The sequence below is a fragment of the Podarcis tiliguerta genome, assembly GCF_965153285.1.
Source record: "Podarcis tiliguerta genome assembly, chromosome: 6".
NCBI classification, from domain to species: Eukaryota; Metazoa; Chordata; class Lepidosauria; order Squamata; family Lacertidae; genus Podarcis; species Podarcis tiliguerta.
The window spans coordinates 47,732,690-47,757,334 of NC_139539.1; the positions used below are offsets into that span (position 1 = coordinate 47,732,690).

At 41.6% G+C, this 24,645-nt stretch overlaps 2 protein-coding genes across 2 annotated transcripts; both read left to right on the forward strand.

The window, feature by feature from the left end:
• Positions 1-2,448: 2,448 nt before the first annotated feature.
• PROK1 (prokineticin 1) lies at positions 2,449-8,001 on the forward strand. The gene is made up of 3 exons (XM_083445988.1): positions 2,449-2,749; positions 6,824-6,949; positions 7,506-8,001. Exons 1-3 carry the CDS (start codon positions 2,678-2,680, stop codon positions 7,623-7,625), a joined length of 318 nt encoding a protein of 105 aa, XP_083302114.1. The 5' UTR covers positions 2,449-2,677; the 3' UTR covers positions 7,626-8,001.
• A 7,256-nt stretch (positions 8,002-15,257) lies between these two features.
• Positions 15,258-24,645, forward strand: LOC310679911 (embryonic pepsinogen-like). The gene is made up of 9 exons (XM_083445856.1): positions 15,258-15,394; positions 16,468-16,630; positions 17,131-17,248; positions 17,802-17,920; positions 18,642-18,841; positions 20,070-20,183; positions 20,805-20,949; positions 22,250-22,348; positions 24,271-24,645. Exons 1-9 carry the CDS (start codon positions 15,339-15,341, stop codon positions 24,406-24,408), a joined length of 1,152 nt encoding a protein of 383 aa, XP_083301982.1. The 5' UTR covers positions 15,258-15,338; the 3' UTR covers positions 24,409-24,645.

Consider the following 24,645-nt stretch of genomic DNA (forward strand, 5'->3'; position numbering starts at 1 on the left):
ATATATATATATATACAGTATATAAATACTGCACCTGGGGAAGGCTCCCTGAAAACTATCAGAATCACAGCAGATAGAAAGGCAAAATACAACTTTAAAATGGCTGTTTGCATTGGTGCCAAAAGGGTATTTCCTCCCAATATGGACTTTCCTCCCAATGGAAATAGCAGTTTCAGATGAGCAATTGTAGTTTGGACTGCAGCTGCAATTCTGATAATTAGCAACAACCACCCCCCAAAACATTGTGTGCATTTTTACAAAGAGCTGTTCAGGGTGAATGCAGACACATTTAATGACCCAGAGTTTAACTGGGTGCAGGGGATTGCCCTTTCTCTGCTAATTTCTGCCTTTGCAATCAGCTACTTGGGGTGGGTGAGAGGTGTTCACCGTTTTCTGGTCCATTCTTCTTTCCTAGCTGCACTTCTATATGAGGGAAGCAGCCTGCAAACTGCCTAGGTAAGTCAAGAAGGAAGGGACCCTCTCTGCTACTTGTTGGTAGTGGGGCACTAAGTTTGCATTGTTTGTTGCAACAATGACAGTAAAGCACAGAAATTGCATGTGCTCTTGGACTACGCAGTTCATGTTTTCCCTTGAGATTTGCTGGCCACACCAGATACTGTAACCAGGCCATCCAAATTAGTAGCACTCTGAAAAATCCTGAATTCATGAATATTTTGCAAGGAAGCAGTCCTGTAGGGAGACCATTGTTTCCCTCACTTCTCTGAGAATAGTATTTCAGGAGGATGTCTTGGAAACATTTGTTTCCCCAGCAAAAGGAGGGGTGATGGGTGCAGTGGTGATACTGCTCGATCAAAGCACCCTTTTAGAATGGAGATTGAAAGAGGTGGGTTAGTGGAACCTATCCTGCTCTCTAAGTCCCAGAACTCTAACAGAACTCCAAGGGATCAAAACACGGGCCAGAGTGGCCATGTGTCCCTACTTTAGAAACAACATCTCTCTCTTTGAAGGGCTCTGTCCAACTGCATGAGAAAGAGGCATCGGATGGGAGAGCTTCAGGGGCCTTGAAGTTGCCCATCAGACGTCAGCGCCTGGACAGCAAACACACATCAAAAGCCCCCTCGTCCCAGTCTTTCCCACTATGGTGAGATGCAGTGCATTTCCAGTTAGATTCTAGTGTTTGTTTCTGAATTTGAATCTCTATGTATAAATTAACATGTGCTCAGAACTCATGTGCCCCATTTTGTCCTCATTGGCTGTTCATAACTAATGTTGAAGTTCAACTGCCAATGCAGCAGAAATGGGGGAAGGGTGCCATCATCTTGCCCTTCACATTAGGCAGCAAAATGTCTTAGCCTAGCCCTGCTTTGTTGTACCTCTGCATGCAGAAGGCCTCAGATATAGCTCTGGACATCTCCAGTTAAAAGAATTGGGTAGACAGTGATGTAAAATCCCTCCGTTTGAGATCCAAGGAAGCCATTTCTGGAGTAGACATCTATGGGCTAGAACCTGGTATAAGGTAGATTTCTGTGCTTCTAACCATGTGCTGGTCTCAGTAGAGGAGGCATAGGCAAACTCGGCCCTCCAGATATTTTGGGACTACAACTCCCATCATCCCTAGCTAACAGGACCAGTGGTCAGGGATGATGGGAACTGTGGTCTCAAAACATCTGGAGGGCCAAGTTTGCCTATGCCTGCAGTAGAAAATGTGTCTTTTACTGGTTGGTTCTCGAAGCTACAAACCTGAATCTGATCAAACTGCGGGAGGCAGTGGAAGACAGGAGTGCCTGGCGTGCTCTGGTCCATGGGGTCACGAAGAGTCGGACATGACTAAACGACTAAACAACAACTGGATGGATAGGACTAGAAGGCTGAGATTCTCTTTCCAGGTACAGAGTTCTCAAGCTTTAGCTATGGTGGTGTAACCCACTGCTTATGCCAACTCAGCTACTCTGCATCAATTAGTGTGATCTAACCACAGTTGCCTCTGAGGAGACCATGTACTTCTAGTTTATATTCTACCCACTCCTTTACAAAGGCCTAAAGGTGCACATACGGACATAACACTGGTGATCCACTGTAATGTAATGGATAGGGTGTCAGAGTAGGAACTGGGAAACCAGTGTTCAAATCCCTACTCAGTCAGTTCAGTGGGTGACCTTGGGCCAGTCACTGTCTCTCAGCCTAACCTACCTCACAGGGTTGTTGTGATGGCAAATGTTTGCCACTTTAAACTGCTTGGAGGACCCTTTGAGATATAATGGTAATGATAATAAGTGATAATAAATTGGTAAATTCATAGAAAGGGATAATGAAAGCCACAGGACTTCAACGTCTTGTAAATCCACCAACATTACATTAAAAATAAAGCAATCTTAAAAATGACGTGCGATTAAATTCCACATGCAATAAATCTTTCAAAGCCCCCAGACTGCTGTCATCATCGCCCTCCTCCTCTTTTGCTATGTTATGGATATGAGCCTTGTCTGTGATATCGGGGATCATCATAGCAAGTCTCACATCAGTAAAAGAGATTGAAAGGGGCTGAGAAGATGTTAAATAGAGAGGCAGGAGAGAGGGGTGTGATCAGCTCTCGTTGAGAACCTAACAAGGCAGGAGGGAGAAGAGGGACTCGCAACACCACAGTGCAGCCGTGACATGAAAGAGAGGCTGTGAAGAGGAGGCAAAAGACAAGGATCTCCTTATTCTTTCAAGCACCATGAAAATAACTATCCAAATCATGTGCATCTTTCTGTTGATAACCTTGTATGAGTGTGCAGTAATCACAGGGGTAAGTTGTTCTTTTCTTTCTACTTCGCTCGCCTGATTCTAATTGTGGCAGAAGGTCTGGCTGGGATGTGTGGGAACTTGTGCCCCATTTGCTAGGAAGATGGGAGCATGATTTTGGCAAGTGTGGGGCAGAAGCAAACTAGAAGCCTGTTCTCCAGAGCAAAGGTCTTTTTGGCAGAAGCCCCAAATCTGCATTTTAAAAACTAGAATTGCTATCATTTAAGGTCACGGCAATACTTACAGTAGCAATTAGAAAGCTGTGTTACCTTCTATTGTCAGCTGATATAAATGGCGATGCTTAATTCAGATTTGGGCTCCACTACTTAGGTCTAACCACTGCATTGGTAAAGTTGATGGGGAAAGCCTGACTGAAAGAAGTGAACTGTGATTTGCATGTTAATATGTTTAAAGCCAGGGTGGAAGAAATGAAGGGATGGCTTTCATTTTTTAATATGACAGTAAAATTGTTACTTTACCCTTTATTAAGGACGTACATTCATTTAATGCAACTTCAGGATTGAAAAGGGGGGAGAAAACAAATCTCAGCCTGCAAAATGACAACAAAAGAAATCAAACATCAAAAGAAATGGACAAGAGTTACACAATATATTTTAATTATTTAAGGCTTGCTGTATTTTCAGCTTCACAAAGCTTCAGGTCCTGGAATCATGGAACTGGGTGCAAATATTGACGTTGGGGGGGGGGTTGAAAAATATTTGTGATCACAGAGGAGGGTGGGGAATTAAAATGTGACCCTAACCCATTTATGTAATGGTTCAAGAGTTTAGTGTGCAAGCTAAATGAATGTCAAATTATTTTTCCATCTTAATTTTTAAAAACAACAATGCTGAATTTGACTAGCAACACTGAATAGTAAGAATGGCTTTTTTTGTCTGCGATGCAGAATAGTTCTCTAAATGTTCACTATAAACACAACCTTAATTATTGAAATGCTTTTCTTCCTTGATAGTGGGTAGAATCACACTAAATCAATTCAGAGCAAACCTATCAAAATTAATGGACCTAAGTCCATTACTTTCAGTAGGTCTACTTGAAGTAGAACTAACATTGGATACATAGCTTTTGCCGCTCAGTATTACTGATTCTGTCAAATTTGTTTATTTCCAATAAAGAATTTCCTACACAAAATGATGAGAAAACTCCCCCCCCCCCAAATGCTGCTGTTTCACAACTTAAAGTAGCTTTAAAATGCCTATTATTACCAGAGCTGGTGCAAAATTTATATTTAAAGTATATTTTAACACCTAATTAATACCTCCATGTGTTAATTAAGGCCTTTATAGAAGATTGCAGCAGTTTATTCTGTGTTTAGAAAAATGGCAAAGGTAGCCCCAGAGATGTTTCATAAGTCTCAGTATTGCATGGTACACTACTCATGTGAGAAGAGCACTTGCGTGAGCAGCTATTTCCACACAGCAGCTGATTTCTACATCAGCTCTAAGGTGAAATTCTGTTTGTGGTTGGAGAAGGGCTGTGGGTCAATGGTAGATTGTCTGCTTTGCATGCAGAGGATTGCAGGTTCAATCCCCAGCATCTCCAGGTACGGCTTGGGAGAAATCTCTGCCTGCAATCCCAGAGAGCAGATGCCAGCCAGTGTTGAGAATACTAAGCTAGATAGAGCAATGGTCTGGTGCAATATAAGGCAGCTTCCTATGAAGCTGCTGGGAAATCTCTTTAGATCTGAAGGCTGCTTAAGTGTTTAGAAAGCCACTGTTATATATATAAAGATGGCATAGAGGTGGCAGGAAAGCCAGCTGATAAAACAGCAACAAAGCATTAATAAGGTGGCTTTCTAAGGCTCAAGGCAGCTTGTGCTAAAATTGATGTAAAAGCACAGCATGGAAACTAAGCAGGATAACCACCCAAGCATTTCAATGCATATATAAGTGAAAAGAGCATATAAAAGCACCATATTATGGCAAATTGCTTTGCAAAAATGTGTAACTATCAGTGGGATTTGCCTACGGAGTCCCATCAGCTGCTGCAAGGACTTCCACTTCTTCAATGGACAAAAATATTACGCGGTTTGGAGTAGCCTATTCTTTTGAGAAAAAAAACAGTATTCTTCTGTGAAAAATAAAGTTGCTTCCAAAGATACGGAGCACTTACTTAGATGTGGCATGGAATTTTTTGTGATATAAATGCTTTTAAATAACTTCATAAATACTATTCTATATAGGTCTAAAACAAGCAGAGTTCAGATTAATTCAAAGTCAAGTGTCAAGTACAACTGTTTCGTCAACACTCCATCACAGTCATCTTCCCCAGCCCCCGTCTCAAACAAGGATGAAACCGTCAAACATCATATTCTAATAACTGGGTTGTGGTAGTTTCATTATTGATGGGTTACTTCCTGTTCCTTAAATAATTCTGATGGCTTCAATGTGATGTCTCATGAATAAGCTTGGCAGAACTTGATTTTTATTTGTGTGGCATTTCCTTGAATAAGACTGATACTTATTTTCCTCATCTTTACTTAATTTAAACTATTTGAATTTTAACAGATGCAGCAAATTGCATTATTACGTATTTGTCCTGACTTTTATCTATTTAAATTGTCACAGCTGTGTGAGTGAGTCAGATGGTTTTTGAATGACAGTGGAAGTAGATGTTTTAAAAAGATCAACCCACTTTAGGGCTACATCTATAAACCAATAACCATTTTTTTAAAAAAATATGCAAGGTTATAGCTAGAAGGGATCTTATGACATATTATCCAATGGAGTGCTCAATGGCAAGATCCATTATGTCCACCCCACCTTTCAGAGGGTAGAATCCAATGTAGCACTGAGTCTCTCCTTCACTCCTCCCCACATGCCCCCTAGAACTTTTCTAGATGTTTCCCCAACCTTCTGGGGAAGTGTAGGGCAGACACTGGGGGGCGGGGGGCGGGAAGGGAGTTCCTATTACACAAGCGGAAACCGTTGTGCCAATGGGATACCAAATACAGTCCAGTGTAACCAATTCATCAGATTTTCAAGCTCCAAAAGAAAAAGAAAAACAAACAAGGAGTAGTCAGGTGGGATTGCAGAGTGGAAATAAACAGATTTAGTAAGAGCTGCACCAAAGGCAAATTAGAGATGAGCTTGCAGTATCTCGAAATCTGGGAGAGTTGTGTACCTGATGGGATACCTGCCAAAATCTTCAAAGTGTGAGGAATTGAACTTACACAACAACTTCACAAGCTCATTGGAAAAATCTGGGGAGAGAGATCCCAGCAGACTTTAGGGATGCCAAAATTATCAATCTCTTTCAAAAATGCGATAGAACGGATTGCAGAAACCATCGAGGCATCTCTTTACTAGCTGCGGACGGCAAAATTCTTAGCAAACCGTCTCATAACACTATCTAAGGCTACTCTTCCTGAATCCCAAAATGGTTTTAGAGCTTCTAGGGGGACAATGGATATGATTTTCACCACTCGATTACTTCAAGAAAAATGCAGAGAGCAAAACCAACCCCTGTATATGGCATTTATTGACCTGACTAAGGTCTTTGACACTGTAAATCGCAATGCCCTGTGGACTGTCCTTCTGAAAATCAGCTGCCCCAATAAATTTGTGAGCATCCTTCAGCTCCTCCATGTTAATATGACAGCAACAATCCTAGCCACTTTCTGGATGTTCCCACGATGCCACAGAGAGTTGCTACATGCTGGGGAAAATAGAAACAATGGGTAGCTCACAGGCACCCACCACAGATCGCTGCAATGCTGTCACCTTCAGGAGAGGAGCTACTGGAGAAGGCACACTGGGAGGCACTTTATCAGAAAGTCCCTTACCCTTGGTGCCAGCCTTGTCTAAATGTTACTACTGCTTACACAAAAACCTGTGCCCCTATAATCGCCACCAACATGGCTACTCTTCCTACTCTGCAATGTCTCTGAGACATAATGGTTTTCTTTCTATCCTAAAAAGCTCTTCACCAGAGATGGGCACCACACCTTTAAATTTCCTAGATACAATTGCACCTCCAGACAAGTCAGTTTGCTGCCAGGAATAGTAGTTTCCTCCATGTTGCTAATTCATACTACTGTGGCGCATCTTTCTTCTAGGCCTGTGAAAGGGACCTCCAGTGTGGAGTTGGGACATGCTGCGCCATCAGCTTGTGGCTCCGGGGGCTCCGGATGTGCACGCCATTAGGACAAGAGGGAGATGAATGCCACCCCATCAGTCATAAGGTATTTGCAAGTGGCCATGGCCCACAAACCAACATCCTTTGATTTTAATGTTCTTAATGACAGCTGGTGCACTTTTTTTTTTTTAAACAGAGTTGGTCAGATGGAGGGGAGCACATTTGGACAGGGTGCTGCCATGCCTGAAGGGGTGTGGAATGTCTCTGAGCAGTGGTTGGCTTGTCTGCTTGTCTTCAGGCATGGAGGCAAGGACAGAGTGGAGACAGAATAGGGGCAGAAGGAGAGGGACATGATACATCTGATGTGGTTGCTTTCTGTCTGATCTTTGTACATGTCTGCTGGCTAGTATTAGAGTCCAACTTGTAGTATTTGTAGATGTCTATTTGTACTCATATTTGCAGTTTAGTCCAGTGAATAGCTTTTGGGATGCCATAGTTAATTGCTTCCACCCCTTGAACCAGATCTGGCTGTGGACCTGGGCGTTCTAGCAAAAACACAAAGTAGATTCCACAAGTCTGCCCAGCTCTGTTCTAAAGCATTTCCCTTGGGTTTCACTGATAGCATATTATTAACATTCTTCATTTTTTGTTTTCTCTGAAAGGTCCCTTTCTTTGGAAAACGGCAACATCATACCTGTCCATGTTTGCCAAACTTCATATGCTCCAAATTCATTGATGGTCGATACCGATGTTCAATAGACTTCAAGAGCATGGACTTTTAATGGAAAGGAAAGCTGCATAGTCCTTCCTAATCTGCAGTGCATATTAAACACATCCTTATGTCTTTTACATCCTATGAGAACAATTCAGTGTCCATTCACCCAAGCATTGTCTATTGACATTAATGGAGTCAGTGATTTATCAACATACAAGAATTGTTTTCACAAATGAATCAGGGGAGATTTTAGAATATAATTGATTAATTGAAATAAGTTTGGGGAATGGCTGTTTGCACTCCATCCTAAAAAGGCTGTTGATCAGTTGGGTTTGTCCAGAGCAGACTCTCCAACCCTACACATGTTTCAAACTACATCCCCCATCAGCCTCAGCCACTGGTTTTTAAAGGTTTTCACATGCCACTCTGAGTGTGTGTGTGTGTGTGTGTGTGTGTGAAAAAATCAAATCAGGATTGCAATATGGTTCAAACCTTTCCCCCTATAGATTTCCCCCAATAAAATCCCCTCTGCAACTGCCAGCTGCCCTGTAGGACAAAACCTGTAGGTACGTTCCCCTAGTACTGTGGTCTTGGTTATTTGGTTATATTTCTTCCTCCTCGTCATCCATGACTGCTATTAAATCTTTAAAGTTCAAAGTCCCATCTAGTTTAGCCCTGCCCCAATTTTCATTATTAAGGCCTGAATAAGTATTATAAGTTTTTCTGCTATTGGGTGAGCTCTGCAGTTGACATGCACCCCTCTACTGACACACAGAGAGAGAGAGAGGGGGAGAGAAGGAGAGAGAGAGAGAGAGTGCTGTATTCTTCCAGTACCAGTTTCCAGGCTTCCATATGCTCTGGACATATGCTTTTTATCTTGACTCAATTTGACAATGTGTACATACATCGAAAAATGGGCTGAACGTGAATTCCTAGCAGGCTCACTGCTGAAGATGTGTATATCCGAATCGCAGCCTCAAGAACATTGCTTTGACTGTGGATTGAAGCCCAGAATTACGGGGCCTGAATATGCCATATAATACGGAATGTTTCTCTGTAATGTGTACATTTGTTTTTTTAACCATGAAGTGTGCTGTATTGTACTTTGAATTATTTTCCTGCAGTCATTCATAATATTATATATGTATGGAACTTCTGTCTTGTTGTGAAATTGTGGTGTTTTGGGAACTCTTTGGCTGTAGCCAGAAGTTCAAAGCCTTTTCATAGATGCTTGAAAAAGAGGCCACTTCTCATGACATGGACAATTCTCCTACTTTTGCCACTGATAAATAGGTTTTACTGTTTTTGTACAGCTTCAGATACCTGTTTCACCAATAGGACAAAAAGGAAATTGTGCGAATGCACTATGGGAAGAAGACCCTGCAGGATCAGGCCAATGGCCCATCTAGTCCAACATCCTGTTCTCTCAATAGCCAACCAGATGCTTGTGGGAAGCCTGCAAGCAGGAACTGAGCACTCTTCCCACCTGCAATTCTGAGCAACAGGTATTTAGAGGCATGGGGTGTCTGTCAGTGGCAGTAGAATATGACCATCATGGCTAGTAGCAATTGGTAGCCTTGTCCTCGATGAATTTGTCTAGTGCTGTGCTGGTTGGCCCTGCTATCACCCCTGTCTGCAATATGGATAAAACAGGGACTGAGATTGAACTAGTCTCTTACACAGAAGTCTAAGGAGCAGGTAAATGGCCCATGTGCCTATGTTTGTGGCCTATAGATATCCCTGTTGTCTATCCCTCTGGCAAGCCTGGGTTCACGTTTCACCCTGTCCTTGGGCAAGTCTCCATTTTTCACTTGGCTCCCCATCTGTAAAATGTGAATAATAGTGGTGTTCCTCACATTATCATTTTGAATGTGACAACTTTGCACATTTAAAATATCATGCAATAACCCGCCCCCCTCCATGTGCCAGACAATGAGAGGTTTGTGCAAGAGGCGATGGCCTGCTAAATGAATTCACACTTGCCACGTACAACATCCTAAAAAGGTTGCTTTGTAGAAAAGGTGACCTACAGCACCAGAGCTCTTTATTTATTCACTAAGATAAAGTTGGTAACTAATGTGTTTTGACTCATTTAAGTACTTCAGTGTCAAATTCAAATGCCCTGTTGCATCATGACAACTCACACACAAATCTAATAAGGGAAATATGCAATAAAATTGAATTGAGGAAATAGAACAAGAGAATAGGGAGCCCGGTTGGATCAGGCCAAATGTTTGTCTAGTGCAAATGCCTATATTGTACCAAGTTGAAGACTAAAAGTGCGAGAAGAGGGAGGATAATCCCATTGCATGGACAGAAATCCTTGTACTGATGGGATAAAGGATATGGATATCACCCATAGTTTTTGTTCTGTGAGGGCACTGGCAATGAAAAGTAAGTATTCACCAAACATCAGATCACAATCCCTAAAAGCTGCTGAGATTTAAACAATCTGTCCAGCTGTGGGGCACAGCTGTGCGGGACGAAATACCCTTCTGGTGTTAAGAACGTCAGAGCAGCCCTGCTGAATCAGACCAAAGACCTATTTTTAGTCCAGCATCCTGTTTTTCACAATGACAAACCAGATGCCTATGTGAATCACAAACAGTAGCGTGATCCCGTTCATCAGAGTAATTATGTCAACCATAAGCATGTGATAGAATTTTTTAGGAGGCTGCATCACAGAGATGAGCATCATAACTCTGATAACTGCAGGTAATGTGTAGTCATCAAGACTAGTAGCCACTGATAGCCAATCACTTTAACCTCCAAGAAGTCATCTAAACTGGTGGCCCTGAGCACATCTTGTGATAGCAAATTTCATAAACTAATGCACTTTTTTTATCCAGAAATTAAGACAGATTAGAATCACTGTGTTCATTCACACAACATTTAAAAAAGAAGACTCAATCATACAATATTTGTCCCAAAATGCAGTTACAAAATGGCAAGGAAAACTGGCAGAGTTGTGCAGAGGTCACATGCAATATCTAACACTAGTCCCTGGAACTCCTGTAACCACATTCCACACTGCAATGAATGCGCTAACAAGAGAAGGGACCTCATTTTCCTATCAACATTGAAGTCTTGCATGCTCTGAAGATGTGATATTGCACCAGAAGATCAAATTGAATGGAATATTTGAGAAATGAGAAGCAGTACCACATATTTTGCATTAAAACGGGCCATTCATACCAATAATGTTTCTGGAGTGCAAACAGGTGCTAGTGGAGAACTTCCATCTGACTGGTATACAGAATTAGTTGGAGCCACGTCATGGCATGAAAAATGTCAGTAAGAAACAACCTGTATGAGGTGAATGTTGTTGGAGGACAGATGAATAGGTGGAAATGCTCAAACAACAGGAATGTTCAGATATTGGAGGAGCAATGGAGGAATAAAGGTTGGGAGGAGACAGGTCTATATATTTGCATACACTTGAATGAATTAATACAAATATTATTTATTTGCGTAGCAGAAGACATTACAAAAAGCAAAATACATAAAACAGAATCACATACCTTATACAGTTAAAATAATTATTAAAATCAGGCAATCTGTCAGGTAAGAGTTTGCTCTGTTGAAGAATGTAGCTTATCTCTACAATTTTTTCTCCTTAAAATTGCTGCTCTAAAGGCAAAACAAGCCACTTTCTCAGAGGTGCAGAGTGACTTTTGTCCTTTCAGAATTTTTAGTTTTTCTTGCACTGCCAATTGACTTAAAATTTTCAAGAGTCTTCTTAACCCTTGTTGTGTTTGAAACAATTGAATAGCACACACTTGAAAGACATTTACCCATCAGGTTTGGACTTTAACACCTTGGAAGTAGAGCAGAATTCAGGATGTTGTGCAGAAGTTCATCACAAGACATTAAGATTAGGTGCAAATCCATGAGAAAGAATTGGTTCAGATATACCCTAACACACATCTAGAGACACGGGTAGCACTGTGGTCTAAACCACTGAGTCTCTTGGGCTTGCTGATCGGAAGGTCGGCAGTTTGAATCTCCATGACAGGGTGAGCTCCTGTTGCTCTGTCCCAGCTTCTACCAACCTACCAGCGCAAGTAGATAAATAGGTACTACTGTGGCGGTAAGGTAAACAGTGTTCTGTCACACCAGAAGCGGTTTAGTCATGCTGGCCACATGATCCGGAAAGCTGTCTCCAAACAAACACTGGCTCCCTCAGCCTGAAAAGTGAGATGAGTGCTGCCACCCCATAGTCGCCTTTGACTGGACTTCAGCGTTCAGGGGTCCTTCACCTTTTGCCTAACATGCACCTGCAAAGGTATTGAGAAGCTTATCTCATTGCATTTTGAGCAGCTTATCAAATTTCCATTAGAGTGCTTAGTCCAATAGCAGTGTTAAATACGTACATACGTTATTAATAAGACATCAAAGTGATTGTGCTCAAATATATGTGTTGAGGACCTCAGATAAGAGTGGTAAATTTGCTCTTTGGACATACAATGCCTGTAGATATACCCATCAAGGGCATGAGAACATTCGCTGATATAATGTAGGTGGACTAAAAGCTTGGATCTGTATAAGGTATGGTAGCTTTCTCTGTTCTTAAATGGCTGGCTGCCTCTACCCCTTCCATTTTGCCCCTGTAAATTTGCTGCTGTCACAGGAGAAGTTGGAAGGTACAAATTTCACCGTGTAGAGGAAATTGCACCTTTTTCCTGTTTTGTTTTCACTGCTGTTATTTTTCCACCACGTCCTCCGATGAACCCAGTAAACCATCACCCTTAAGGAAATGACAACTCCCAAAATAAGATTGATTCATTTCTTTTTGTGCAATTTCAGGTCCTTCCTGGCATCCACCCCCCCCCCCATTTTTTCCTCTTCTTTTGAAATATATGATGATTTGTGCTCATGTGCTGTTGAGGTGGTCACATGTGGTCCTGATTTTAATTATGTCTGCACGTGAAAAAAGTTCTGGAGTGCCACAGTGCTTCATTTGCAAGCAATGCATATTCTGAAATCATTTACACACAAATAGATAAATAGAATAAAACCACCACTAATGCACTGTTGTTGTGCCAATAATTTGTTGTGGAATACACCTGCAAGAAATGATGGCACCACATTTTCTTGTGTTTTTTGTCCCAGAGTCAGTTCTACTAAATCCTTTCATTTTTCTATCTTCTCATAAGAAGGTACCCCTGCCCGTTCGGGCCAGTCTTGCCAGACTCTGGGGTTGTGCGCCCATCTCACTTAAGAGGCCAGGGGCCAGCGCTGTCCGAAGACACTTCCGGGTCACATGGCCAGCATGACAAGCTGCATCTGGCGAGCCAGCGCAGCACACGGAACGCTGTTTACCTTCCCTCTGGTAAGCGGTCCCTATTTATCTACTTGCACCCGAAGGTGCTTTTGAACTGCTAGGTTGGCAGGCGCTGGGACCAAACGACAGGACCGCACCCTGCCGCGGGGATTCGAACCGCCGACCTTTCGATCGGCAAGTCCTAGGCGCTGAGGCTTTAACCCACAGCGCCACCCGCGTCCCTATCTTCTCATAGCAAAAGCTATTTTTACTGACCATACAGATCCCCGGAATCTCCAGATAAAACCTTTCTCATGGTTAATCTAGCAGCTAAGTAAAAAGAAATGCAATCAACAGAACTTTCATAAAACCTACCTGAACCAAAACTATAGTTTCCCCTGAAAATATAAAACATTGATCGAGTTCATGTAAACTGGAACAGGCCTACATTTATTTATTGCTAGTAGATTATAGGGGAATCCTAGTGAAAAATCAGAACAGGAGTTTTGAGCCTGGGTGTAGGAGGAAATTTGGCACCTGGAGGCTTGATGAAGACTGGAATCAAGGTTTGGGGGGGGAGAAGAATATTTCTAGGCATTCCTTGTCCTTGGCAGTACTTAACAACATTGGAAAGCAGCCTGTGGCTGCTCACTGAGACAATGTATTTGTCATGTATTTCTGTTACACCCCTGTTGTAAACATATTTATTTGAAGTAAATCGTCTTGATTTAAATTATTCCCAAGGATGCAGCTTTTTCAAGCATCAGGGGCCTGGAGGTCAGGGAAGATTGGGGAGCTAACATTTAAAGCCAGAAGTCTAGCCTGATAGGTAAGGACAGAACGGCTAAAATTAATGGCATGCATGGTTTTGACTGGAAAATAATAGGCTCCTGCCTTTGTTGTGGCTCTTTATTAACCTGAAAATTAAATGTATGAATCCTGACAATGAAGTTCAGATCCCCATAGCTCTTGAGCCTCCAAAGAATAAACAGCATGCCATAACAATATGCAGAATTACTGAGATTTTGATCAGACGGTCCAAATGAATCTCATTGTGTACCACTGATCCACTAACAATTCTGCTTGTATCTTAATCACCTGCCCAGGAGGACTCCAGTCCTCCTGCTGAATCAGCATCTCCTTTGCTGGAATAGCATCCCCACAACTGTCTGGGAAAGTGCAAGAGATCATTCTGATTTTTAGTGGACTCTCCAGAGCATAAACAGAGTTGTAAAGGGCTCCTTCAGTAGAGGCTTTGTGCTGGTTCTACTCCAATATTTTATGAATGGATCACTCTCCATGGAGCAGAAAAGGAAAACGAAAACAGGTATAGTGTTACAGACATCTTGCATCTATGAAAGGTTCCTTTCAATCTTGCTTCCATCTTTTTGTTGCATCCTTGCCTGCTAGATAAAACTCTTTCCTTCCCCGCTGTGGGGTGTCTTTCTGTTTGTTGACTGCAGAACAGGGCAAGTCATGTGAGCAAAATGCTCATTAAAAACACAAAAGCGTAGCCATAGCTGGTTTTGCTTCTGACCCCTCTCCCAACACTTTCCTCAGTAGGGTAACACGCCTTGCCTTCTGCCACAGGGAAAAGGCAGGCGACCCAAATGCAAGAAGGGCAACACACATAAAGCATACATTCTGTGCTCCAGTCCTCAACCATGATATGTTTCATATACTTGATGACACTTAAGATAAGGGTCATTACAGGGAGGAGGGTTTTTGCTTTGCTTTTGCTTTATTACAAAATTTGTGTTGTCATTTTCTATTTATATGTTGTGAATTGCACTGTGATATTTGAATGAAGGGTGGTATACAAATTTAAATGATAAAAATAAGCGGTTTAATACAGAGTCAAGGGACGCGGGAGGCACTGTGGGTTAAACCACAGAGCCTAGGACTTGCTGATCAGAAGGTCGGCGCGATGGCTTGAGTTCCCATTGCTCGGTCCCTGCTCCTACCAACCTAGCAGTTTGAAACCACTCCGGCGGGAAGGTAAATGGCGTTTCCGTGTGCTGCTCTGGTTCACCAGAAGCGGCTTAGTCATGCTGGCCACATGACCCGGAAGCTGTATGCTGGCTCCCTCGGCCAATAAAGTGAGATTAGCACCACAACCCCAGAGTTGTCCGCGACTGGACCTAATGGTCAGGGGTCCCTTTACCTTTAATACAGAGTGAGACCACTGATCCCTCTAGATGAGCATAGCATATGCTGACTGTCATCAGTCATCCAGAATTTCAGACAGGAGATGAAACCAGAATGCATTGCAACACATTCACTGACTTCATTGATATTTATATTTACACTATTATATGCTGGATGTATAACTTCCTCTTTCATCGTGTTTACAAAGCAAGGTGACTGTTCACTTCTCGTTTCCAAGTATGGGCTGGACTTTCTGTGATGAAACATGATCTTTAGATGACGGTGGGCACTTCTCAAGCAGCTATAAAATAACGAAGTTTCCTCAACAAGCACCAGAAAAACTAGAGCAGCCCCCACTGGACAAGCAGGATGAAGTACCTTGCAGTTCTCTTCACCATTGTTGCTCTCGCCGAATGTCTCGTTAAGTAAGTTACCGTTTTGTTGCTGATATTTACTCTTCTGACAGCTATACTTTCTGATTAACTAATGAAGAGGAGAGGGAGTGTGAATTATAACTTCAAATCTTATAGAATTTTTCAGATATAGACACATATATAAACACATACACACAACTGAGAGGAGATTAGTAAATGTAAAATGGTCCTCTGGCAGCAATTACAAGGGTTGAAGCACATAGACTCACTGAAGAAAGCATGGCTAATGTCTAATTTGAGATGGAACAATATTTTGGGGCATTTGTGTGTGTGCTTTTTTTATCCCTTGCCTTCAGTAGCGCAGTAACAGGATGATGCTCAGCACCTGAAGCTCACCACAGCATGTGCGAAGTGACAAGAGAAAGTGGAATTGTCAAACTGTTATTTGTAATCAGCAATTGAGGGCCCAATAGCAGACTTTGAACTGCTGCTGACACTAATTGAAACAAAAGGAGTCTTTAAAAATGGGCTGCAAAGAATTCATTTTATGTCAGTCAAATATTAAACACCCTACACACCTACAGTTGTTTTTCTTTCAGCTATCTTCCTTAAAGTAATTGAGAGATGAAGCAGATTAACATCCTTGTCTTGTATCACAGCAGGAGCTGGGATCCTAGCACTCCATATGCTGTGGGACTTGAACCCCCACCGTCCCTGACTATTTGCCTTGTTGGTTGGGGCTGATGGGACATGGAGCTCAACAACCTCTGGAGATCCACAGGCTTCTTCCCCCTGCATAAAAGCTGTTCAAATCCCACCCATTCTATGGAAACGATGCATGAATGAATGTGTGCAAGATTATAGGCTATAGTACTATTTCTTGATGCTAAAAAAAGACTTTGATTGCATTGAGTGGGTGCGAACTTTCAGTTCAATTTCCTAAGTGCTCCCCCCCCCTTTTTTTTGAGTAGCTTAGATCTAGTAGTAAAGAGAGTTTAGATGAGGTGGTAATATTAAACCCATTATTATGTTTGGAGTTATGGAGTGGAAAGACAGGTTGCAAAATAAGCAAATTTTAGGGAGACAGAAAATCCAAACCTAGTATTTTGTTTCTTATGTTCCAGGATTCCCTTGCAGAGAGGGACAAAAGTAAGAGACACTCTCAAGAAGAAAAATCTGCTGGAAAATCTTCTTCAGAAACACCGTTATGACATTGGTACAAAATACAACTCAGCTTTTTCTAAGGCTGCCCTGGTGGCTGAAGAACCACTTCTGAACTCCTTGGATGTGAGTTGATGCTTTGCTCTTATCAATTTGCTGTGCTGCTGAACAACATTTCCCTAAAGTTTTCATGATGCTCAGTTGAGATACTTCTTCATATTTCTCCTGACACCCAGAGGTTATCAACATAATACCGTGGTACCTCAGGTTACAAACGCTTTGGGTTACAAACACTTTGGCTTATAAACACTTCAGGCTACAAACTCCGCAAATCCGGAAGTAGTACCTCAAGTTGTGAACTTTGTGCCAGGATGAGACCGGAATTTGCGTGTCGGCAGCAGCGGGAGGCCCCATTAGCGAAAGCGCACCTCAGGTTAAGAATGGTTTCGGGTTAAAAACGGACCTCTGGAATGAATTACGTTCGTAACCCGAGGTACCACGGTATGTTGCATGTACTTAGCACAGATTTATAGTGATTACCTTGCATATCTGTGAGGAAGTAAAATGTTCAAAAGCCTAAAAAGAAGGAAAGTTTTGCAAATTGTGTTTATTTTATGAATTAACAGACTGAATACTATGGAACAATCTACATTGGAACCCCACCACAGAAGTTCACTGTTGTGTTTGACACTGGATCATCCAATCTCTGGGTACCCTCTGTCTATTGCACTAGTCCAGCATGCCGTAAGTAACTGACTATAAAAAAGTCTTCAAGCATGTCACTCTGATATTAAAAATGACCTGGGAGGGCCTATGAAGTTGTGTAAAGGAATGGATTCATTATTTCACTCAGGTCATAATTCTATTTATCTATGAGTAGGGTTGATTGAACTCAGTGAGGCCAACTTCTAAATCAAAATGTGTAGAATTGAAGGTGGGCTTGCAATCCTATACCCACTTACCTGGGAGTAAGCTCCTTCAGATTCAATTATGGGGCATGCTTCTGAGTAAAATTGTGTAAAACTTTACTGCAAATTATGTGGATTTGGTTTTGCAAAACTTAATTCCCATTTTTTTGTCCACTATTATTTTTAGTAATGTGTACAAAAATGAAAATCCTAAAAAGAATATGCTTTTTTGAATATATGAGTTTTTCTGCTAGATATTTTCCAAATGCCCTACACTTTACATTGTTCCAATAGTTTTCTTCAAGCAACCAAATTTATACTGTAGTCTTATATCTATAATTAAAAGCCATTTTTACATTAGTTAAACACTGTTTTCTTTTTCTTTTTAGAAAAGCACCAGAGGTTTAACCCATCTCAGTCTTCTACTTTTCAAAGCACTCGACAGACCATATCCATTCAGTATGGGACAGGAAGCATGCAAGGGTACTTGGGATATGATACAGTGAAGGTAATTCAACTCAGTTCAGTTGCATTACATGAGTACAGTACAAACTGCGAAGACAATGTTATAGGCATCTCTAGAACCAGTGCAATTCAGTCTCCTTGAATCCTGGAACAGGAAAGCAGTCTTTCCTCTAAAGATGTGTAGATGGATGCACATCAAGTAATTCAGAACAAACTATCCAAATAATCCAAATAGTGTATATTTTTAATGGCCATTTAGAGAATCCCAGCCATGCAATATTAAAGCTGGAGTCCTTAAGTCATAGGATCCTAAAGTAAATTTCTGTGAAATAGATGGGACTTCCTTCTGAATTAACAGATTAAAAAAGAGGGTGCAAGCCTGTTAAACAGAAGCAAACATTGATGAACGAATATAAGACACATGCCCTGTGGAAATTCTCTGACAAAAGGGAAGCCTCCCAGATGATCACTGTATGAGGGGTACATAGGAGACGTTATTGATTCATGTACAAAATGTCAAGACACAGTTGGTCATATAAAGAAGTTTCATCTTCAAGAAAAAAGCAAGTTTAAAAGAGCCACTACTTGCTCTGCACCTTTTTACAGATTAATCTTGTTCTATGGTTAAAAGAAAAAGAGAAATAAACCCTACCGGGTTTAGTTCGCTTGCATAGAACTGAAGCCTTAATACATCAGTAGTAAAAACCTGCTCTGCAGATCACAGCTTGACATGAAAGTAAAGGTCTACTCTGTTTCTCTCCTAGGTATCCGGTCTTGCCGTTTCAGATCAGGCATTTGGCTTGAGCAGCAGTGAGCCAGGCATCATATTTGTCTATTCTCAGTTTGATGGGATCCTGGGCTTAGGCTACCCAAACATTGCTGTTGATAGTGCGACTCCGGTCTTTGATAACATGGTGGAACAAGGCTTAGTTCAGCAAAACCTGTTTTCTGTTTATCTCAGCCGGTAAATGGTGTTTTTATCTCTTGGTAATATTATTTGTTTTGTATAGCTGGGAGGAATCATGTGCCTGATCTGACACAGCTTGTCTTTTGGCTATTGCTCTGGCTGTTGTGTTGTAAATCAGGCTGGCCAATCCTGTACTCTAAGTAAGATGGCTGCCACTGTGCTGTACTTGCATTGGTATAAGGCAGGGACCCCAGAAAATGATTGGCAGAGGGGGCTGGAAGCCCCCCTCAACTGGCCAGGGCGCCGAGCCCCTCCAGAGGTGAATGATCTATTGTTGTCCATGCTACTTGATGAAGAAGGAAAGGTCCATCCAGTTTTCTAGGACATAACTGCACCCTCTTGCTTGTTGTGCCTTGAGAGCAGGGTTTTGCTATGAAGAGAGGGGCCAAGCTCAGGGAAGCTAAGTGTTAATGTGGGAGAGAGGGAGGTAGACAGAGTTAAGCAGGGAGAGAAGAGGCCAAGACTTCTGCTTCTAATTTCTTTACTATTCTATAATTTGTGAAATTGTAGAATAGATAATTAATTAATTAATTACTATCTCATCAGTAGAGTTAATATCCCTTTTGATTTCAATTGAACCACCTTGATATCCCTATAAAAACACTTATGGAGTCTTTGCTCCAAATCACAAACTTACCCCATCCAGAATAACTGGAGGGCATTATTGCAAAGATAATTTCACCTATTTCTGAGGTAGAGGAGTCAACAAAAAGTGTCAATCTTTCCCCCTCACCATGTGTATAATATGCAGCCCAGATCTATATATGCCAGCTTAGAAGACAGTGCTACTCATGAGTTAGTGTGCACAGGACTGAAGTCTTGTGAAAGGACGACTGCAATCTTCCAGGTGGTGACAATTCTAGTTCTTGTAACACTGACACTAAGGAGGAGGAAACTGAAAGACATTATGAGATTATGAAGGGGGAAATCAGTTTGTGATATACAGACCAGAGTTGCCAATATTATGATGTACTTGACAAGACTGGAGAAATGTATTAACAGAATTTGCCTTTCGAAATTCGCTAACCACCAATAGATACTTATTCACTGTGAGATATTATACACCTTCCTTCTCTCTCTCTCTCTCTCTCTCTCTCTCTCTCTCTCTCTCAATGGGAATTGGGACAGAGGTACAGAAGTAAGTGACATTCACATTTTAAATGTGTAGTTTATCTTATTCTGAATGAATGGATTGCCAACAGCACACCATATATTTTTGTTTCAGAAAATCAAGTGGGAGCATGGTCATTTTTGGCGGAGTTGATCACTCTTACTTTACTGGTCCTATTAACTGGATTCCTGTCACTAAGCAAGGTTATTGGCAGATTGCAGTGGACAGGTAAGCAGAAATTGTTGCTGCTGCTGCTATTATTACTACTACTACTATAACTATTTAAAAAGATTAAATACAAAAAGAAAGGAAGAGATAGAGGACAATGAATGTGAATACTAATGTTCAGTTTTTTGTATTTGCTAGTTGGCAGTTAGGTCGAGCTGATTAGTTATTATCATTATCGAGTTATATAGAATCCTCATTAACAGCACTTTTACAGAGTGTAAGAGGACAGGTCCCTGCCCAGAACAGCTTGCAAGCTATAGTGCCTGTGGTCTTATTGCCTCCTACAATTTCCAATGATGTAATATCGGCTAACACAGGCGAGAACGTTTCCTTAATGAGAATGGAGAGCTACCTTAAGGCAGTTATGACATCCCGCTATCCATGTTGTTTTAAGTTCATGTTTGGGGGAAGGTCCTTTGCTCAATGGCAGAGCATTTTCATTTTGCATGCAGAAGGTTACAGGCTCAGTCACTTCAAGTAGGGCTAGGAGGAAGACTTATCTGAAGCACTGATGAGCCCCTGGTAGTCAGCTTGGAGTTTACTCAGTGAGATGGACTAATGGTCGGTATATGGCAGTTTTGTATGTTCCATGTCTAAATCTAATGATTTCCAATTTCTCAGCATTCAAGTGAATGGTCAGACAATTGCCTGCAGTGGTGGCTGTCAAGCAATTGTTGACACGGGGACGTCCCTCTTGGCTGGTCCGGCATATGAAATTAGCAAAATCCAAAATGCCATTGGAGCTACCGCAGCACAGTATGGCGAGGTAAGATTTACTCTCTCAGACCAATTTGTTGCTGAAAAAGACTCAAAAGCACCCTAGCATCCACACTCAATACTCAAATCCTGGGCCAGAGTTTGGGTTTCAGATACGTTCAACGTAAGATGGTTAGGATTAGACTTGATCCCGGTTTCCTCCAGGGCTACAGCTGCTGGCATCTCAGTCCCATGCTTCATGTTTCTTCATGATACTGCAGAGGCACACAAATGTGCAGAAGCATAAGGAAATACGGTGTGTAAGACTGGAGTAGTAGCATCCCTTTGAGCATGTATAATGAATGCAGAAGGAAGAGACAATGGCAATGGTAGGAAAAGGAAACAAGCTGAGGTTTGGCTGAGCCTGGGTGACATCCAGGGAAAGAAACAGCTCTAGTGGGCCTAATACTGAATTCACAAAGATAGCTGAAATGATGGCATTCATTCGGAAAGGCTTGTAAATTGCCCTCTGTTGTTAGATCCTGATGTAATAAGAGGATGATCTGTGAAATCTTCTATCTGACTGGAATTTCACATGTGACCTTCCCTTTTTCATATGACAAGGGTAACCTGAGAATGTCCCATGAATTTATTGGATTGTTGTTTGATCTGAGAAGGGTTTGCAATTTATGTAAGGGGACCAGATGCAGAATTGGACAGGGCTCTTGCACCTTTTAAAGTTGTATAGAAGAGGGATTTTCAGTAGGTGTAAGCTTGCAAGACAGGCTAAGACATTTGCTCTTTTACACAACTATGAAAGGCGCAAGAGTCCTGTCCAGTTCTGGATCTGACCACACTGCCCGCAGAGAGAGAGACACACATCTTACTGTCATTAATTTGTACTATTGTCTCTCTATCCTGACTGATAATTGTGAAAAGGGGTTCTTTCCCTCAAACAGTGTTCTTCAGCACAAAGCATACATAGGCATTCATTACTTCAGCATGCAAATAGCTCCACCTTCAGAATGAAGAGTCTAGACTCAGACCAGAGTTTAAAATGCAGTGAATTGGTTGGGGCACATGGCTGTTATGTATGAAGTTTAGATGAGAAATTTTAGGTTGATTCACTTGTAGTCTTCAGTGAGTTGCTTTGCTTTTATGTCACAATGTTCCGCTCAGGCCTGTGGGTTATACCAGATGTTTATCTGAGTGAAGTCCAGAAGTTTCAGAATTTCACTTAAAGTGGAAGGTGTGGTTTCCTGAGGCAGACTTTGTGGGTGAGGGGGAACCACTGCATTTCTTGAGCAAACCTGAGGTTTGCCTGTTCATTTCCTTCAGAATAACTCAACACTCCTCCTTATCTTTTTCAGTATAAAATCAACTGCGGTAACCTCCCCAATATGCCTAATGTTGTTTTTGTAATCAACGGAATCCAGTATCCTCTCACCCCTTCAGCCTATACTAATCAGGTACAAAACAGATTTGTATTTACTGAATTACGGTATTGTATTTACTCATCAGGAGCACAAGTTCAAAAGGGTTTGGGGGTTTATCAGCAGGGCAAAATCTTTATGAACAAATGGGCTGCAAACCAGAAAAAGGAAAGAAATCTTTGGGAAGAAATATTATTAGATATACAGACACTATCAGAAGAGCTGGGTTGATACCTCTGTATCTCACGAAAAAAATGGTCAACCCAGGTACAGAAGATGACTCTGTCCTGTCAATGAAGAGACTCTCCACCAACATAGTTTCGTGCCTGTTAATATTGTATCTCTGACCACAGATGATTCCCATCCTGGGAAAGGCTCCCCATTAAGGTGGAAGACCTGGGTGCCCGGTCGCTCCCAGGAGGACTCACATTACACCTTCCACCAAAAAATAGCCTCCTGAGATCAAGCTATAAATACAGTGCTCAAATGCTACAAGTTATTTGTTTTGCTGTTGCAGAGATGGCTGAATGTGGAAATATGCTCTGTTTTTCTCCCCTTGTTTCCTCTTATCAGATATTGTACAATCTAGAGAATTTCAAAATCTCACTCCCCGCATTATCCTATTTCCCAGTGTATCAAGTTTAACCTTGGAATGCAAGAAAAAGGGCCCCTTTGCACCCACTGCCCCTGACTGCTCCATGTATAATAGCTCCTCCATTTCCACACCAAAGGCTTGAAGGCAAAGTATTGCCCTAAAGCATTGATAGGGAACCTGTGGCCCTCCCAATGAGGTATGACCCCAGCTCCCATCATATCGGACCATTAGACATGCTGTCTGGGGTTGATGGGAGTTGGGAGTCTAACAATTTCCCCACTCCATCCGAAAGGAAAAATAGAAAATAACCTGGATTCAGCAGCAACGTAACATCATACAAACCCTAGCATACAATATGTTTTCAGTATAGGATGCCTGGCCGATTGATTCTATGATTGTGCTGTGCCAGGTAATGGTCACTTGCATTGGCTTGAATCCCATGCTTTGATGTAGCAGAGGCAGGTGGGAGGAAGCAAGCAGGACTTAATAGAATCAAAGAATCACAGAATTGGAAACAACCCCCAAGGATCATCTAGTCCAACCTTCTGCAATGCAGGAATCAATGCATTTTTCTTGGGCCCTCCACTGGAGTCCCACAGGGAAGGGTTGTAGCTCAGTCCTAGAGCATCTACATTTCATGCTAAAAGCCCCAGTTTCAATTTGTGGCATCTTCCATTTGCGGCATCTCCGAAACCCTGAAGAATTGCTACCAGTCAATTCTTATTATTGTATACAATAATAAGATGGATGGAGCAATGGTCTGTCTCAGTATAAGGCAGCTCCCTATCTTCTTATGACTTCAATGGAAGTATCCCCCCCCCCCTTTAGACAACTTCTTTTGCAGGCATATTGTCACATTCTCTTGTCATCCAACTAAGCTCTTTTCCCTATCAAATGTCGTCCCCCCCCCCTTGTGGTGGTTGTGATGTCAACCAGGAATAAGGTTAATGTCAGTGCAGCAGTGCAAATTCGCCACACTGGCACGACCTTTTCCCTATACGAATTCCAAGGATAGGATTGCATTTCCATTCAATGATTGTTTTCAACAGAGCAGAACAAAAGCAATGTCAGAATCATGATTTCCTATAACTTTTAAATACTTTCCATACTTGTACAATTTGCTTATTTGAATTGATTAGGATATCGAATTATTTATTGATAGAGTGAATACATAATTTGCACCACTGTCTCTTTTGTTGTTGAATTTGTGTTATTTCTCTCCATTTCTTTTGAGACTTTTTCAGAGAATATCCTGCAACTTCCTTTTTTAAATGTTGGAATGTTACCCTATGCATTTTTTACCTAGATGGGTATTTATGTAGAATAACGCCTATCTGATTGCTGTCCTTTTCTTCCCTTCTAGGTGATGCAAGCAGAATGCACTAGCGGTTTCCAAAACACAGCTGGGGACCTCTGGATCCTAGGAGATGTGTTCATCAGGGAATATTACAGTATTTTTGACCGGGAGAACAACCGAGTTGGACTGGCAAAGGCAGTCTAGAATAACTGTGCTTTTAAACAACAGCATGTCCTATAATTGCTCATCTAATCAACTTACTCAGATTGCATCTTAACTTCATAGCTATTTATCTGAGCAAATAAGCAGCGACTCCAGTTATGTACTTTTAAAAGCAATATCTATCTAATGTCTTTAAAGAACCTGCAGATGATAGCACTGTTATGCCATATATGATCTGAATATGGTGAATTTCAAATTAATAAACTGTCCTAAAGCTAA

Excerpts from the sequence above, each read along its gene's own strand:
- PROK1 (XM_083445988.1), top strand. The coding sequence starts at position 2,678 with ATGAAAATAACTATCCAAATCATGTGCATCTTTCTGTTGATAACCTTG. Across the intron at positions 2,750-6,823 it reads AGTGTGCAGTAATCACAGGG|GCCTGTGAAAGGGACCTCCA; the intron begins GTAAGTTGTTCT and ends TCTTTCTTCTAG. Across the intron at positions 6,950-7,505 it reads GCCACCCCATCAGTCATAAG|GTCCCTTTCTTTGGAAAACG; the intron begins GTATTTGCAAGT and ends TTTCTCTGAAAG.
- LOC310679911 (XM_083445856.1), top strand. The coding sequence starts at position 15,339 with ATGAAGTACCTTGCAGTTCTCTTCACCATTGTTGCTCTCGCCGAATGT. Across the intron at positions 18,842-20,069 it reads TTTTCTGTTTATCTCAGCCG|AAAATCAAGTGGGAGCATGG; the intron begins GTAAATGGTGTT and ends TTTTTGTTTCAG. Across the intron at positions 20,184-20,804 it reads TGGCAGATTGCAGTGGACAG|CATTCAAGTGAATGGTCAGA; the intron begins GTAAGCAGAAAT and ends CCAATTTCTCAG.